The 19,129-nt window shown below is 38.3% G+C and overlaps 1 protein-coding gene across 2 annotated transcripts in view; it reads left to right on the plus strand.

The window, feature by feature from the left end:
- RB195_000418 (uncharacterized protein) overlaps nt 1-15,621 on the plus strand; it is a gene marked incomplete at both ends in the record, with an annotated part of 54,984 nt that extends 39,363 nt beyond the window's left edge. For both annotated transcript variants that reach the window (XM_064196753.1, XM_064196754.1), the window contains 11 exons: nt 1-95; nt 2,109-2,208; nt 3,347-3,451; nt 3,554-3,690; nt 11,534-11,638; nt 11,723-11,798; nt 11,908-12,025; nt 13,134-13,250; nt 13,378-13,505; nt 13,572-13,704; nt 15,378-15,621. In XM_064196753.1, the coding sequence (XP_064052634.1) occupies nt 1-95; nt 2,109-2,208; nt 3,347-3,451; nt 3,554-3,690; nt 11,534-11,638; nt 11,723-11,798; nt 11,908-12,025; nt 13,134-13,250; nt 13,378-13,505; nt 13,572-13,704; nt 15,378-15,621 (1,358 nt within the window). The remainder of the gene's footprint in view (nt 96-2,108; nt 2,209-3,346; nt 3,452-3,553; nt 3,691-11,533; nt 11,639-11,722; nt 11,799-11,907; nt 12,026-13,133; nt 13,251-13,377; nt 13,506-13,571; nt 13,705-15,377) is intronic.
- Nucleotides 15,622-19,129: the final 3,508 nt, after the last annotated feature.

Consider the following 19,129-nt stretch of genomic DNA (forward strand, 5'->3'; position numbering starts at 1 on the left):
GACGAATTAAACATCTCGATGTTGTAACACTACTTCGAAAGATCTCACCACCTCTTGGTTTTGGAAAATTGTGTCCGCATAGGTTGGCGTGTAAGGTAAGGTTTTGTGCCGGTACAGTACATTTAGAATAGTAAAAAAAAATAGATAGTAATAAAATAGTAGATGTTGTGGGTGGAAGGTAAACCTACAGTTTTACTGTCATTTTATGCTTACTCTCTCTATCTCGTTATTTCTGCTTCCGTTCCAACACTCCTTTTTTCTTTTCTTCTAACGTTTTAATTTACGGACATCATTTTACAGAATTTTAAACAAATAAATAATAAATAAAAGGCAGAAAACTAAATTACATTTTAAACAATTAAATAATAAATAACTTTGAATAAGTGAAGCTTGTAAAATTTGTTACATTATTTTTTTCATTTGTTTTTTGCTTTTCAACTTTTTACTCCTTTTTTCACATACTCTGCATTATTTACTCTCCTCTCATCGGAACAATTGTCATACGTTGTTTAATCTGCTTCATGTAAATGTAGAATGACTTTCCTTCAGGAAATTAGATGAATAAAAACAGATTTTAGTAACCTATGGAGTCTGAGTTAATAGAAATCAGTGGAAATTTTTTGATTCTGATTTTTGTATTGTCATTTTTTCCCTTTTTCCAAAAATTTTCTTTCCTAGTAGTAATTTTTATTCTAGCGATCTCGCGTTTTTTTTTCTCACGAGGAAAGTCTCTGGATAGACGAGAGAGTTGCGATCTTCTTTTCACCAACATTGTGCGCACATTTTATAGTAATCTTTTTTTTTGTTACAATCTCTGCACGTTGTTGTTGACTGAAAATAATGATGTACCTGTTTTCTCGAGAGAAAAAAGTTAAGGGAAGCCTCTCGTGTACAAGACTTCTCCTTCTAAATCATTTGCAAAACCTTGAAAATTTCTGAAACTTTGAAGAAATTCCCAGAAATTTCTTTTTCTTTTTTGAGATGTTGAGTCAGAGTTAGCGTCAGGTACAACAGCGACGACTTATTCCCAAATGTTTTCGTTTTCTTTTCATCGAGGAGACTTTTTGTTGTTTCTGCTGGTGAATAGAGAAATGGTTGTTAAATGTCCACAAAAAGTGTCCATATTTTTATTCCCAGCCAGTCATATGCAGTTGTTCCGAGTTCGGAGGTAACCTCGGCCACGAACTTTTTACAGTAAAGATGAGGATTAATCCGGGAATAAGGTAGGAAGAGGACTTCAGAACTGAAGTGAATGTGCTTCGATTGTTTTTGTTTACACAGCGCTGCAGTATGTTTGTCAAAAGAAAAAAAAACTGTGCTTAAATTAATGCTTGTTTTATTTTCAGACAAACATCTATGAGCAACTGGTTTCGAGAAAAATAGTTTTTTTTTAAATCGTTTTATTCTTTTTTTTTGGTTCACTTTAACCATTTTATTTTACATTGTAAGTTTTCCAACATTTCCTCTTTACCCTACTCCTTGAGACACTTATCGAATGTTTGAAAATGTTTATTTTTTGTATTTTTCCATAAAATTTGATTACGCAGAATCTAAGGTTGAAGAAAGACTCAACTTCACTTCTTAGCTGTTCCTACCCTTCAATAGATTTCAATTCGTTCTCATTTTTCTTCTCTTTTTTTGGTCTTTTTTCCTATTTAGTCTTTTAGCTTACTTTTAGCTTATTTTCCGATTCACTTTCCCTATTTTTCTCTATTTGAGTCCAAGATTATTGTTATTCTTTGTTATTCGGATACTGACTTTGAAAATTGTTCTCTTAAAAAAAATTACGGTTACCAACTGTCCTAAAACGCCACTTTTTTACTCAATATATATTCAGAATTATAGAGCTTCTTCAAATATGAAACGTTTACTGGTATTGATGAGCAAATAATCGATTCTTGCCAAGTTATTCGCTTCGAATTTTTCTTTTTCTCATAATGACAAGCCGTAAAAACGTCCAGTTGGCCCCAGAAGCAGCTACTACAATCTCGTCATATCAGAATCCTCGTTTGTACATTGAGAGTACACAAAGAACGAGCACTGTTGATTATTTTAGGACTAAATGTCGTGTTTACCAGGAATTATGCTTATTTATTTATTTATTTCAGCGTCTCGTCTCAATGAACATGCCGCTCAACTCAGATGGTACTGTTTGCTTCAACGCAACTCTATTCGCACTTGTTCGAACTAACCTGAAGATCTACACTGGTAGGTGACCAAAGTTTTACTTCAGTATCTATTTAATAATAAGAAAAATCCTACAAAACTTTATATAAACAAAATTTAATATAATGCTATGTTTTATTGCACCTTTACTCACTTATTTTACGTGCGAACTTTTGCTATAAGTAGGCAGCAGCAACTAAGGCGCAATAGCTTAGAAAATCTGCCCCCGGGCATAGCGCAGTAGGTTAGAGGTTCCGCTGTCTGCACGTTCGATCGGAGGTTCGAAAACGCCCCAGTGCCAACCAAATCTTTCAACCTTCCGGGATCGATAAGTTGGTGCCAGACTTGTCTGCGAGAATAAAGACACCGACTTCATAGATCGGCCGGTCCCGGAAGTCATTGTAAGGCTGGACATACGTTCATAAATCTTAAACGATTCTGGACTGAAGTCGTTAGGCATAGCTCCTTCATCCTTCGTATCTCTCATCCGTGAATGATCAGGTCCGATGACAGAACTATCGTATTTATCACTTAAGTATCTCGGCGATAATCTGCAAAAAACCACCAGGGAATAAAATTTCAGCATTTTTTCTCATTCGTAGACTTCAAGGCACGTCAAAAAAAAAAACCAAAACCAATGGAATATCGAAATCCTTGAAGAGTTTACCCTCAATTTTAGAGCTAGTGAAAACTAATTTTGGAAAATTATTCCTGTAGATAGTGTGGCTTCAAGACAGTTTTAAAAAAGCAAAAAACATCAAACGCTTTTCAGAAATTTGCAGGGACAAATGGATTCAGTTGTTTGAGAACCGCTCTTAAATGCTTTCAATTTTATTTCCGAGGATTTTTTTAAATGTTTTTTCAGCATCCTCATCATCAGAATATGGTTTTTGATGCTTTTGGCAGGTTTTCGAACAATCCCAGCAATTTTTCTATAAGAATAATTATGCTGTGCTTTCGCATGAGCGAATTCTGCACACTTTCATTCATTTCCTTCTTTGAAATTCGTCAAAGTCCCCCTCCCCTCTCCCTCCCCCCCCAAAAAAAAACTCGAAATGTGACGCGTAAATTTATGTGTTTGCTGAATTGGTTGATGACGACGCCGTCGTCGTTCATAAAATGAAAGCATTATAAATTAGATTCGAAAAAATACATGCATAAAATATGGATTTATTTTAAGAGGGAAACATTGACGAGGCAAACGAACAACTTCGATCCGCAATCAAACGAATATGGAAGCGAACACCGGCGAAGATGCTCGACGAAGTGGTTCCACCGGCAGGAAGTGGGTCCATGCTTATCGCCGGCGCTCTGACCTACTCATTTCTTCCCCCACCCCCTCTTTCCCTTCCACTCAGGGATAACTTTTAATTTTTCCTATTTCTAGAAGAGGACGATGTGACAGTTGGGAAGTTCTACGCGACCTTCTTAATCCAGGATTACTTCCGTCGTTTCAAAAAAAGAAAAGAACTCGAAGCTAAAGGTATTATGCCAACGCATACGCCTCAAGCAATGGCATTGCAGGTAAGCGCCCGGCCGCCTCAAGCGCTTCCTCTTTTCTGATTTCATTTCCTCACACAACGGTCGTCCTCACGTTTTTTCTTTTCTTTTCTTGGCTCCTCTGCCATGGGCGAAACTCACTGAATCGTTGATATCGGCGAATGTGTTGCCCTTCTAGTAACGTATTCTTTTGTCCCGTGTTCGGAGTCCCATTTCTTTACTCTTCGGGACAAATCCAGAGATGCACCGAAACATAGAGTCTATTTCCTTGTAATCTAGCGCAACTGTCCTTCTTCAGTGCTATTAAGGAATTCCAATTAAAGGGGGAAAAATTCAATTTCTTGGTTATTGGATTTTTCTTCGTCCGCATTTTTTTATACGTATCAATTCACGAGCATTTTTCCTCGTTCTCCTGCTTAGCTCCTCTTTTATTTCGTCGGCAATTCCTCCTGCCCAGTTCTTGGACAGGTCTTTTGCAAAAATTCTCTCAGGAAACTCCTTGTCCCACAGTGAATTTTTTCAATTTTTGGAGACTGTATACTGTATCAGTTAGAATTTTACTCGCCGAATTGGGACCCACTTTCTCAATGCCGTTTTAAATTCAGTACAGATCTTGGGATTAATCCTTATTTGGGTTACTCTTTTGAAATGGACAAATATTTCGAGGGGATCTGTTTCGTTTCTCAATTATTCTTTCAAGATGTCTCGTTTCTCAATTATTCTAGTGGTTCTGTTTCTATGTATGCCATTCAATTTATCAGACGTTCGGCTACTTACTTATGGATGGAATTGGACGAAAAATTGCTGTGTCTGGCCGCACAGGCGATTTTGTGCCAGTTTTTTTTTCGCCAGTTCAGAAATTCTCATCTTTCCATTCTTATTCTTCCTATTCCCTCTCTTTCACAGATTCCAGGCTGAATCCTTTTTGCGGGGTGTTTGCGCTAAACAACTCTTTAAAAAAAAAAGTTTCTGCCCCATATGACACCATTCGTTTCGCCCAGAGAAGTATAGCTTTTTGTGAACCTCCTTTGTTTCGAGAAGTTCTTTAAAGTTCGCATCTATAATTTTTTTTTTGAGTTTTTGCAGTTAATTACATTTTTGTGAACCTTCCTTGTTTTGAGAAGTTCTTCAAACTTCGCATCTTCAATTTTTTCTCCCGTGAACTAATGAAATGTAAATTTATGATGAACGACGTGCATAAAAATCAGAAAAAATAGAAAATTAAAAGTGAAGAAAAATTCGAATGGGAACGCTAAAAACTCGTGCTGGTAGCTGCTTGATCTCTACGGTTGACTTTAATCGGTTCACTTCGACCCTTCATTCTGTGCAGCCAAGTTACGCAGGATAGATCCTCGAAAAAATTGAGCACGCATTAAAAGGCGCTCGCGGCCCGCTGATGTTACTCTTTGACTTTCCTTCCGTAAGTTCTTCAGCTCATCAAGGTTCTTCAAATTTTGCGTCTTTAATTTTCTGAAGATTTTTTGAAACTTTCAATCCTCAATCTTCTAAAGATTCCTCAATTTTTTTTTGAAAGTTTTTAAAATTATGAAATGTAAACTTGTGATCCTTAAATTTCTAAAGATTCTTTGATTTTTTTGAAATTTTTTAAAATAATGGAATGTAAACTTGTGATGAACCTTGTGCATGAAACGTTTACATTTCTATGCATCGATAGTACACAATTTATGATAGACAGAGGTAGATATATACATATTTCCACATAGAAATTGTGAATTACCGTTTTTTCATGCTCATGACCATTAATAATTCATTCCAATTCAGTGAAATAAGGCTGAAAAGTATAAATACCTCACCTCTACATTACTGACTTATATATTCTACTGGGCACTGTACTTTATTATAAAAGTTTGAAAATTTTATTTCATTCAGAAGATTTATATCCATTTCCCGGCATTTTAATTTTATTCTCCGATAAAATGCGCGCTGCTTCTTCAGGAAATATTTTCCAAACTGGCACCATTAACTGAAAATGATCCTCAGGAAATTTTCGTAACTTCTGGTGCCTCTATACTATTATATATACTTTATTTAAAATTAATGTAACATTGAAATTAAACGCTGCATTTATGAGGTCACTTTAATAAATAATATGCTTGATGTTTCTGGAGTCACGCAAAGCTAAAACAAACAGAATTCGCGTGGGAAAAAAACGGAAGGAAGTTCATAGAATATGCAGAAAAATATGCACGAAAAAAAGCACCATGGAGACTAAATTGCAATGCATTTGAAAATTTCTATTTCGCCCATATACCTTACGTTATCTTGGTCTGAGGAGAGTCTAGGTGATTGTTGCTAGCAACGCTCATTTATTCATTTTTTTGGTTAACTAAAGGTGAAATAAAGAGGAATTTGTGGGGGAAAAAATTGAGTATTTATGACTTTATTTTTGCCATATTGTCATATCGTACACGGGACTAATTCTTGCCCCATATATTCTTTTTGCTATATTCTCTGTATTTATTTCTATTCATCCTTGACAAATCATTTTGATACGTTCATTGAGCGTAATAAGTAAATAAATAAATATTGTAAGCTTTCCTTCTTGAGAAATATAAAAATTCGGGCAAACATCATGAGGAGACTTTATCAGTGCCAATCAATCAATGAGCTTTCCTATCGATTTTTAGCAGTAATGAAAATTTTCCGTAAGCCGGATTGAATGATTGTGCTAGTACTTTTTTTAACTTGCACTCGTTCCAGAAATATTTTAGAAGAATCCAAAAAAAAGGATTGGATTCGATGCTAAGGGATACACGTACGTAGTGTAGCGGACTTTTTAGTACGGGAACTCTTCAACTTCCAAAAATTCGTAGCGAAGAAGAAGTGAAATCCTCTGCTGAGGCACTCACATTTGACCTCGGGTGCTTTCGAACGTTACCGATCACTAGGAGACTGATTTTGCTGAATTAAGTGGTGTTTTAAGTCGTTCCAATATCTCTAAAATCAGCAAATGCAGCTGTTTTGCCGTTCTCATAAATCCTTGTTTTGAAAATCGTTGCTCCCTGTTTAAGTCCTTTTTTTGGGATTTAGTTCAGCAGCAAAGCGATTTTTTAGGATCCATGTGACGAAATTCACCACAGCTGATGCCGATTTTTCAATCACCAGCTTTAATCTCGGTTTTAATTCGCTTCTTTCAATGTAATTTCCGTCTGCTTGCAGTTTTCAAGAAACCAAAAAAAAAACGTCTTTAAAAAAGTGTTTCATGTCTAATGAGAAAAGTTTGCAACTTCGCCACTATCCTCGAAAATGGCGGTGAGAGGAGTTGACATTCGATCATCCAGGAAACGTTCATTACTCGTAACATTTTACCGTAACCACATTGTTGTGAATGAAATGTAAATGTGTGTTTCGCGGTTGTAGTCGCGGAACAGTATGAGTTTCCAAGAAACCTGAAAACAAAAATTATAGGAGAAAAATAAGTGAGTTGAAGTAGATGTTTTATGCTATTTACTGTTGTTTATTTTTACCCTTTAAAATTATCAACATTTCCATCGTCACCGTGGGTGGAAATCCCAGACGGCAATATTTTGATGATCCGAAGAAAAACGTCGCATAAAAATCAGTACATGGTTCGACTTCTCTCCTTGAAGACAGAGTTCGGGGGAAATTTTCAAAGTTGAATCATTCCACGTCAAATTTCTCCTCCTGGATTCACCACAGCTGGTTCACTGTCAATGATATCGATTGCATAATTCGATCACAAAGTAGAAAATAACACAACATATTGTGTGCATGCACTAGGATCACGCATTATTCATTTGAGAAACGATAAGGAGGTAGACGGCGGAGGTTTTAGAGTGAAAACGCGCGAATCCGGAAATTCAGCTCACTAAAAGCACGTCAGGACCGCATAATATCCACAAAAACTCAACAAAATGAGAACATGCACATGCTAGACGAATCATTTTTTTTTTGCTAATTTGTTGGCAACTTGTTTTGAAGCGCGCATTCGCAGAAATTTCTCACATTTTGTGATGTCGCTCAAATGGGATTTTATTGGACGTGTTTACGCGGATGTCGACGTCGGACTAATGGCTCTGAGTGAGTCCTTCTTCTATTTCCCTAGATTTCTGAGAAAGTTTCGGTTTTGCTTCGTAACACCTGTAAACTGCACTCCGTTTTCTATCTACCGACTGAGAAATTCTCAAAAATTTCCTTGAACGCTTCCGTTTGGCCTATTGGCGTAATCATCATCAGCATAAGTAGGAATCTCAAAAAAAAAAAATTCAAGGTGTTTTGGAGTCATTAGGCTACCAACCTAGGAGGAAAAAGATCAATAAATCGAAGAAATCGATACTTGCTCACGAGGTCATCATGGCTTTCGTAATAAGGATATTTAGAAAACATAACTGGTACGTCTCTACAGCGTATAGAACATAAACAAATGAAAATAATAGCAAAATTACAATTGGATTATCATTATTACAATATTGTAATTGAATAATAAAGGGACCAATACGACAACGTGAAAAGTTGTCTAACACTTGCATCCCGATTTCTGCGATCCATTAGATTTTCGTACAACACACACATGCTCACATAGTCGTTGCTATAGTGTGCGGTGCTCATCCGGGTGAATTTCAAGAAATTTTTGAGAGTTGTCATGTTTGTAAAAAAAAACCCTCATTTTTAGAGAGATATGAATTTCCTATCGTCAAAGGCTATACGGGATCGTAAATTGCAGAAACGGGTAGGATCCCGCTTATTTCTTTGTAATCGCCGTAAAAAAACGCTGTGGAAAATACGGTTTCAGCGTTCCGGGCGCTATTTTCCACAAGGAGTTCGATTGGAACGCGCAAGCCCTGTGGACGTGCTGCATTTTCCGGGCCGTTTTTTACGGCAATTAGGAAGAAACGGCCGGTAACACCCTCCTCTCCATAATCTACCATCCCGCATAGGAATACTCCACCTGAAATCCGTACCACCTCAGATTCGTGGAGTGATGCCTTTAATTCAAAATGAAAATTCTTTTAAGTGCTGACCAAAGACTACAAGAGGACCTTTTTTCGCTCCTCTTGCAGAAAATGGTGGCCCTTCACACGTTCATTACAGCACGAGATTTTGTTTGTCTTTAAATTAGCGCTGCAATTTCGTCCCGTTCAACCAACATTAACCTCCAGTGCTCTTTCGTTTTCATTTTGACTTTCATTCTCCGAATTGCAAATTCATTTTCACAATAACGTAATGAAATGAATGATGAGAAAAATAGGGAAGAAAATGAATGGTGAGAAAAAAAACACGTAATAAATAACATAATGAATGTGCCACGAATCAAAAAAAAACTCACTTATTGTTTTTTTATGAAGCCAACGCACCCGTAAAACTTAAACTTAACTTAGCTTGGTTACCTTTATCGGTGACTCAAATAACCTCTTTATCTCATCCTTTTGTTTGTAGAATCGTGAATTGTCCTGTTGGGATTTTATGATTTCTGCTATATTCTTCTTTTCAGCAATTTTTATGAAAAAGAACTAAACTAGAACTGTAGAATTATTTGCAGAACGTGAATAATGACGAGTATTTGTTCGAATTCTTATCTTTCTCGTTTTTCTCGGGAATTTTCCTGAATGCTTCTGTTTCTCCTGCTGCCGTAGTCGTGATTAGTATAAATACGAATCTCAAAAGATAAAATGGTTAAAAAGAAACATCGGGGAAAATATTAGAGGGGAAAAATGAAGAATTCGTACAAATATCGCCTATAAATCGTGTTCTACAAATAATCCAACAAAAATGTTTTTGTTCTTCACCTAAAAAAAATTCCCGAATGCACATCACGTGCGTATTTCTCCTCAACATTCTCCTCCCATAGGCGCTCACTTATGTTTTGAGAATTCACGACGGCTATTATGAGAAAAATGATTGGAGTACTTGATGCGACGATGTGTTCCACTCAAAAATCTGCCAGAATCTGGCATAGGAGGATTTCATCGCTTTCACTCTTCATTTCACGAAAGGAAGGAGCGTTATCGCTAAAAACTCGGTCCCCTCAGCATGTTTCCCTTGGTAAACATATTATTTTACCTGCAATAAGCGCAGAAAAAGATTATGACAAATAGCCCGCGAATTTTCTGGAATTTTCTAGATTTTCCTATCCTTTATTCTTCTTTGAGTCAGCCTTAGAACCATCTTTTCACAGAAACTTGTATTGAGTCGGCGCATAATATTTTTAATAACCTGTACAGTAGGTTGTTAAATAATTTTTCTTGGCTAACGTTTAGGCAAAATCGCCTTCTTTAAAGCGTGAAATGGCCGAGATTCAATTCATAATCTAAACGACCCTATAAATAAAAGAGACAAACTCTAAGCTTAATTTTTCAACCAAAAACGTATCGAGTGCTCACCTGGATCGGAGACGCATTGCATAAGGATTTTTTTTTTGCAGCTTTCTTCTTTTTCTTATTTTTTTTTTAGAAATTGGTGATTTATTAGGATTATTTTATTTACACCAATATGATTTCCCAGTAGCATTTCCACTAACTGAAAAAAGGAAATTATTTTCGTACAGAAAAACTTGGGAAGAAAACGCCAATTTTTTGAGAAAAAAGTCTCGAAAAAGCTGAAATAATTGTGCACCGATCCAATATTTACTTATTTGTAAATTAGTAGTTTATTAGGTGATTTATTAGCTGGAGTACCAGAAAGCTAGTTCTTAGTTAGCTTATAATTACAGTTGTTTAGCTACTTAATCAGCTATTTAGCTAATGTAGGGTGTAGGTCGCCATTTTTGCCGTAGCGCTATATGAATGCAACGAAAACAAGGATGTACAGCATGTGATGCATTATAAATGTCGTCTAACAAGCTACTAGTGACTCTTTTTTCCAAACAAATATCTTCTTGGCTTGGATACACCTCGTGGATTCCGATTGTTCACAGTTTTTTTTCCTATGATAGTCTTTATTTTTAATCTTCATATTCACTTTTTGACAAAATACGATGATGATTTGATCCTCATCCTAAATTCGAGCATTTAGTTTCCCCTTAGTTTATCTGTCCATTACTGGAATGCAGCGGTTAGGATGAACATTGAACTAGAATTGGGAGACGTTCCAATGTTCCATGGAAAAGAAAAATTGCAAAAAAATCGTTCCGTTGTAAAAATAAAAGTAAAAATTGACGCGTAGATACTCAAAATGTTGCCAGCACCTTCAAAATAGTAAAAGTAGCTGTTCCTTCCTATTCTTTCTGCTGCTGAGCTCTTCTTTCAAATGTCCCGCGCAGAACGAGAGCTCACTTCGATTCGATAGAACAAGGCTCACTTTAAAAGCACCTTAGAATCCGATAAAATTCTCGACACATCTGCCAAATTAGAATTTCCACGCAGGTGAATATGGTGCCAATATCACATCCAGAAACCAGAATAGATCAGATCAAGAATATCAAACTGGGTCACCTCAGGCGAAAACCCAACTCTTCACTTCTCCATACGAATGTTGAAAAGTCATTTTCCGTGGTTTTATCTGATCACTGATGTGGGTGTGAAGAGTTGTATCGTATGTTGGATTGATCACCAAGGTGCTCTTGTTCGATCATCTCATTTGTGGATTTTGAATAGAATGAGATAAAGGCTATTTTTCGTTTTTGCTGTCATATTTGCAAAGCATTGTCGTTCCGAACCTATCTACTAAATATTCACCACAAAAGATTTCCTGAGCACTGTCTTTATGCTCATTTCTAGAAAGGGTGAATAGCCAGGGAATATTCGATAGGTTTGCTTGAGAATAAAATAATATGTGTAGTTGTTAGAAATTTCTGTTCACTTTTAATTGTAAGACGACCAATTCTGTTGTGGATGCTCACATAGTTCGATGATAGACTTTATCGTATATATTAATATAAATACATTAGGCTGGACTTCGAACTCTGCACGAAATTGGACCAGAACTTAAGCGAGCCATATCCGGAAACCTTGAGACAGATTTCAATTTCGAAGATCCAGAACCGCAGCACAGAGTGAGTACTTATTTCAACGTAGAGTAGCTACATTTTTACATTCATGACTCTCAGCCACCTCTTTCAGTTTCTTTTGTTTTTTAGCGAACACATTCCTTGTTCAACAATATTGTGAATCGTATCGCTGGTGCTCGTTCGCCTTCCGATCACGGAGACCGAGGTTAGCTGGTTACTGGTTTGATAGGCGTACTGCACGAACAGTATCCCGGATAAATACTGTTTTTTCCGTGGTTTCCACACTTTTATTCGTGCAAGACAATCCACTTCAGAGTCACGCCACTTCTCGCCTAGCAATTCGCTAAGTGCCATTGAAGCGAGTCCGATGCTCACGTCTGCACCACGTCCAGTACCTGCTCCGATGCAACCGGCTAACGGTGGTGCTAGGAGGTGTGTTACTTCATCATTTTCTCCCGTCTCCTTTAACAAATATCACAGAATATTCCTGAGTAATTTCTTTTTTGTCTTTCGTGGACAATTACTCTTTAAAGGTAAAGGTAATTTTTATAACTTAATGATTTTTATCTTTTTTACAAGTGACAAATCAAAGAATTGTTCAAGAAAATGTTTAGGAATAACTATTTAGGAATTTTAGAGAATCTGAAATTTTGAATCACAATGAGAAGCTAGAAAAATTAGATTCTACCCCCTGAAGTAGTTTCTCTCTTCATCAATCAAGCTTTATTTATTTATCTATTTATTTACACACTCAGTTTCGAGCTTATTTGGATAGAAATCCAACTTTATTTATCGCACTACATCCGAGTTGCTTCCTTGAGTGCAAACGCCGCATGTTCAATGTGTCTGCAGTTGCGGAAGCGTTTGCTGACATCATCTCTTTTTCCAGCATAGCAAAGTACTATTCAAAAGACTTTCACTTACTACGTAACCAATTTCACTTATGTTCCGTCGACAAACACAGGCGAAAAGTAAAGATTGCGCTAATGACTTCAGAATGTATCTCAGAAAGGACTTCTTTTCGATATCTCGTGGATTTTATAAGTAAATTAGAGTGCCACTGACATTAGTCCTGGTATTTGAAGGGTTCCCTGACAAAGGAAATCATAAAAGAAACTGCTATGAAGTTCCTTCAAAAGGCTATGTAAATGGCAGAGTCTGAAACGTTGCCGAATCCGCTTAGACTCTGTCATTACACAGCTTATGAAAAAACTCGATATCAATGTTTTATAAGTATTCGATGATTTTTTTTTTGAATGGGAAATTTTGGAACTTCAAATATCGGGACTGATTTCACTGAAATGAGGCAGCCTTATGTTGGGCTATCTCCCCGATGCTCACATCTGGTCAGTCTCTGACACTAGAGTGAGGGTGAACTGCCTAGAAGTCAATAAATCTTGCCGACGTTTGATTCTTTGTGTGAATGTGAACAGACAGTAGAATACCTTTCATGACGTAAGTAATGCTATCTAATAGCTCAACGTTTGAATAGTACAAGTTTCAACTTTGTGTAGCTCGACGCTTCTACGTTCTTTCTTAGGTTACCTTCCTTACCTAATTACGTCAATCATGTCCGGGATGAGACTTTAAGTGCAAGAATTAATGAACAACCGATTGGACTGGACGGAAACAGTCGTCTGCTCATGGCTAATAGGAGGTACATTACATCAATCTTCATTTTCAGCATCTTTGTTTTATCCATTACTCAATATTGATACACTGACAATGGGCAAATTCCACTAGTCTTATAAAATAGCAGACATCTTATCATGGACATCATTCAGCAATCCGGCGGATCCTGAAGACGAGGAACAATGGATCGGACGGCGTACACGGCATGGAGACCGTCGCGCCCTTCCACCACTCCGCGAGCCTCTAATTATGGCTCGAAGCCAGGCGCTAGCTCTTGCTGGTGATTGTATCACCTTTACCTATTAAATCACTCTGGTATTTTAATCAAACCGCTTCTCTTAATTAGGAATGCCATCAGAGGCTTATGAGGGAACGTACCGGCCAGTTCCTGAAGGGAAGTCACTGAATCTGCCTTTCAACCGAGATGATGAAACTCGACCGGCGGATAGGTTGGTTGGACAAGCGCTAGGTCTTGGAAGGTTAGTTTCTAATTTTGAGTATTCAGTTTAAATTCGTTCATCTACAAAGGGGTCATTGCTACAATTTGAACTCTATGACTTATGAACTCGCTTTAATCTCCTTCTGTTGGTCATTTATTGCTTACTGGCTTGACGTTGACCTTGATCGTTACGCCTGTTGTTCTTCGAATTGATGGAGTAGCAATTCCTCCATTTGTTTTGATCGCGGACGAGAATCCCCTAAAAGTTTCATCTTACCCTAAAGGAATGGAGAGCGTCAAACTTTTCTTAGAAGGACCGTGCGTACAAGTTGACTACTGATTCGCAGCCTTCCCCTAGCTCTCAATTGACGATCGTCGCTGAAATGCGTCACTTGTTTTACCCTATTTTACTTTCCTTGACAAATACGGTGGAATCTCTAGTCTTCGAGAACTAGGATCTAGGATAGAACTTCGGACACCCTCTCTCAATTGTTTGAAGCAGGATACTTCTATCATTACTCTTTCGATTGAGTATCAATGACGGTGACTGCATTTTCGTCCTGCTTGCAAAAAAGCTCAGGTTATCGAAGCATAGGTCACGATGGTTATGCGGTCCTTATGCAGTTTGCTTCCTCCATTCTAGCTGGGATCAAGCCGTTTTTCCTTTTCATTGCTCGACCCAGATGTAAGTAGCTATAGTAGATGTGCGTGCGGTATATCCGTTCCTTTAAGGGTGAGCAGAGCATAAGAGACCCATCCGTCTTTCATGAACGTTGTCTTTCGTAGATTAAGCTGAAAACCGATTTTTCGTCTCGATACTCGTCGAACTCGACCAGCATCCGTTCGCCAAATTGATGGTTGATGTTATCGAAACGATTTCATCAGGGTGGTGTGAATGCTGGACTTGAACTTTTACTCCTATCTTATCCCGTTCCAATCCTCGCATTGCGTTCTCCAGAGTGGCATTGAATATTTTGGTTGAAGTTGTGTCACCCTGACGAACCCTTCCCTTTACGTCTACTGTGACATTATTGTGGAATAAGGAAATTTTGGTCGTGAAGTTGCTACATAACTCTCGAAGTACCTCTATGTATGGAGTAGCGACGCCTTGCTTGTCTAAGACGTCGATGACCGCATCCGTCTCAACTATATCGAAGGCTTTCTTCAAGTCTATGATAGTGAAACGCAGTGGCAATGTGTACTCTCGTGATACTCTTTCTAGTTGAGATCTGTAGAGCAGTCATCTTTGTTTTGCAATAGGCAAAGTCTCGACGGGGACAGCGAGTACTCTTTCCTCACAATATATTGTCAACCAACGCTACTGCTCTTCTCTCGCTGAGGTCTTCTTCAGTTGCCTCTCTGGGAAGCTTTGCTACCTTGAAAGTTTGGCATTGCCCTCGGCTCATGCAGGTCTCCGCTAGCATTTTAGCTCGACTTTATGAATACACCTGTAGTACACGTGGTAGTTTTAAAACTCTCAACTTAACTGCAATCGTTAAGATGTTCACGATTCCAGTCAAGTTGCTTTTACTCCTTTTCGTGTGAAGTAAAATCTTGTTCGAAGAAGACGGTTTGCCTTACTGACGATCTTACTGAGATACGTTACAATTGCTATTGAAGTGGAAAAACTAACGATTTGCAGTATTCCCCATTGGCACTTCTATTCTGTAACAAATCTGAAGAAATTAGTTTTGAATCGTTTTTTTTTTGCAGGTACATGGACCGCCGCGTAGTCGGCGCTGCACGACGCGAGATCGGAGAAGCATTTGCACTCGATGATCGTGAGATGGATATGGCTGCTGATTCACTCGCACCTCAGTTTATGCAACATGTAGGTATGAATGAAATGCGTGATTACAACGAGTATTCGCGTTCGGGTTTACTCCGGCCGGCTGCACAACCATCGCAGGAAAGCGCAGGATCACAGGAGGACTTACTTCTTGTCACCACCCTCTAGTCAATTTTGAGGTGTCTTTTCTATACAATCTCTGTAGGTTTTCAGAATGCTTCTAACTCTAGTGACAAATGTCTGTGACGAATAATGCTCATAATGCTGCTTATAAAATGCAATGTGAAGCTTAGCCTTTTCCATTGTCCATTTATTCATTTGCTGTCAACGTTGGTTCTGTAACTGCGATCATAGAAGACCTCATTAAGAGTGAATGCGCGTAGTCACAGTATTCAACGTAGACTGCAAATGTGTGTTGTTTTCATTCTAGTCCGGCCCTTTTGACAAGGGACTTATCGAATACAGGTCAAAATGGTCACCCACTAGGTAACACTACTCGAGTATCCCTACTTCATTATCCTGCTCATCTTTCCACTCCCCCTTTCGTTGTGGTATCCTCTGTTTGTTGGTTATCTGAATGTGCATTGTCTTTTTTTTTTACTATGAATTTTAAATTTCGTTCATTTAATTGTTTCAATGGTGATTTCTTAACTAAGTGACCTTGAAGAGATTCACTTGGATATAATCCAAGTTCTATGGCTCTATTTGTAAGAATAGTATAATTTGTTTCTACACTTGAATTTCAACAGTGCTCTGGTGCTTCATTTGTTTAAAGCAGTTAAAAATGTTGATAAATCGTTTTTCTTGAAATTACAAGTGTTCGGAGTTCAAGTGCATGTTTTTTTTTTGGAAAATAACAACAACGTGTACATAGAGTGGAAGCAAAGGAGAAAAAAGAACATTTTCACCAGATATATTTTCAAATTCATTATTTTCTAACTACACTCAGCAAATAGTAAGGCATGCAAAATATTATAAGGTATAAAAAGAAACTATTTATTTGTGATAGTGTGCCTGCGATGTTTTTAGATGGAACCCTTTATTTGCGTGACGTTTCGGTTTTTTCGCCGTCTTCAGAGGCCTAAATAGAGGATGACAGGATGATGAACTCAACATCAGCGGCAGCATTCAAAATCCGACCAATAATAAGTTGTGTGGGAAGACCAGCGGATCGAATTTCGTGGTTCTTTAATAAAATTTTGAGTCAAATTTTGCCTAAAATACCATCTCATTTGTCGAACACGCACCATTTCCTTGAGCGATTACGCAACGCGAAAGTTGAGGGCAACTGCGTAATAGAGTCCTTTGATGTAACCTCGCTCTACACGAATGTAAAAAACAGTGAGACGCTGCAGGCTCTCTCTGAGATGATAGATTTACATGGTAACAACTTGGAAACATATGGCCTGAGTAAAACTCGCATAATAACACTTATCAAGGAATGCCTAAATTGTAATATCTTCAGGTGGTCAGGAAGTTATTTCGCACAACTGAGAGAACTAGCAATGGGTCAGCGATTAGCACCAGTACTGGCGATCTGTTTCATGAGCAGAATCGAAGAACCAGTGCTTTCGCGTAGACCAATAATGTATTGCAGATATATTGACGACTGTTGCATTATAACATCTACAGAGTTCGAAATGGAGAACTGTTTCCGAATACTCAACCAACAATCGCAAAACATAAGACTCACACGAGAAACCTCAAAAGGATGGCTTCATTACCTGAACACACAAATAAATGCTTCAAATGGCATTATCAGAGTTAAGTGGTATCGCAAAGAAAGATGCAAGAACATCTTATTGCACGCCAAATCTGCACATCCGACTGCAGTAAAACGTGCAGTGATTCGTAATATGTTCAAAACCGCCAGTGAAGTATGCACTGGCAACCAAGAACGACACGAATCACGAAGACTAGCTTTAAAAATCGCATGTGCTAATGGCCATACAGTGCGTCCGCATTGCCAAAGAATCCGCACTGTAAATAGCAATGTTCTACGCAAAAACAAAATTTCTCTTTCCCTTCCTTTTATCTCTGACAGTGTCAGTGCCGCTGTTCAGCGCAGCATTATCCAAGCACAATTACAAGATGACGTGATCTTGGTAAATATCCTAAATACAAACATCAAAAGCCAGCTTGTTAGAAATAGATTATATGATAGATACTGCACCTGTGAAAGATGTGTTATTTGTCCTTACGGAAAAACAGGCGAATGGGCAGAAATGGGGGTAATACATGAGAATGAGTGCTTGATGTGCAATGCAACTTACATTGGGGAGAGCGGTAGGATTGTTGGAGTGAGGATTAATGAACACATGACAGGAAAACGATGAAAAAATTTGATAACACCACTAGGAAAGCACAGACATGAGGCCCACAACGGAAACGATTATGATGTGAAATGCGTTATACTGGCTCTCGAAACAGAAATATCGGAAAGAAAGACGTTGGGGGCGCTTTGGATTCCTACAAGAAACCCTTCAATGAATAGTAGGAATGAAGGCTTGTCAATAACGAATGAGTTCTTGCCACTTGTACTGCTCTGTGACCTGTAACCGCCTGATATTCTGTGTGTCGATCAAATCATCTATATCGTCGCTGATGATCTACACGCAGCAATACTCATTCGCTGGAACACTGAGTGACAAGTGCATGCTACCAGTCGCGCCACATCCGATGGTACAACACGTAAGACTATTTTCAATGTAGATGGGTTTCTGTTTTCACTACTCTGAACGATTATCGAGCACTTGACGCGATAAACGTAGCATTGCTCCAGTCATCCTTTATTTAAGAGTCTGAAGACGGCAAAAAAGCCGAAACGTCAGGCAAATAAAGGGTTCCATCTAAAAACCTCGCAGGCACACTATCACAAAACATACAGAATATGCCGAGGTTCAAGACAAGAGAACATTCGAAACTATTTGTGTAGTATTTTTTGGAATAATATTACTAATAGCGGACGCGTATGGCAGAGCCGGTTGAAGGTCCGCTCTAGCCACACGGTCGATGGTTCAAAACCACTCTAGTGCCAACGAATCCTTTCATCCCTTCTGGATTGATAAATTCGTACCAGACATGGGAGGATAAAAACGTTGACTCGATCATCGGCTGGCCCCCACAAGTCATTATATAGGCCAACATGCGTTGCAAATCCTCAACGATTACGAATTCCAGTAAAACGGGTTGGCGCATCCCGTGTGGATTGATGCGCCAGTGACTTTTCACTAAGGTAAGTCAATGGTTATGTGTAGAGACTGTCGTCAAGGTTACTGTAATTGCTCAATTACGCACTAATTTCATAATCCACCGTTTGCGACGTTCGAGTTGTGCAAACGCGGGGAAAAAATTAGGAAATCCAGAATAATGGAAAGGAATGAAGACCAGGACGGTAGTTGCGCCCGCTTCACAATTCTAGTGTAAAAGCTCGATATCCATATCCACCGACTAACATCTTTCTTCATGAAAAGAGAATCGCCATGAAAGAGGACAACAACCCGGCATTTGTCGTTTTCGTTTCGGTTCCCTAATCCCAATCTTCCCATCCTGTTCTATTTTCTTCTTCTGTGACCTTTTTAGTTTTGCGTTGAAATCTCCAACAACGATTTTGCGTAAATACCTCGCGTTGCGAAACACTTTCTCCAGCTCTTCATAAAATGCGCAAAATTCGGAC

This window comes from Necator americanus, chromosome IV (genome assembly GCF_031761385.1).
Source record: "Necator americanus strain Aroian chromosome IV, whole genome shotgun sequence".
In the NCBI taxonomy this organism is placed as follows: domain Eukaryota; kingdom Metazoa; phylum Nematoda; class Chromadorea; order Rhabditida; family Ancylostomatidae; genus Necator; species Necator americanus.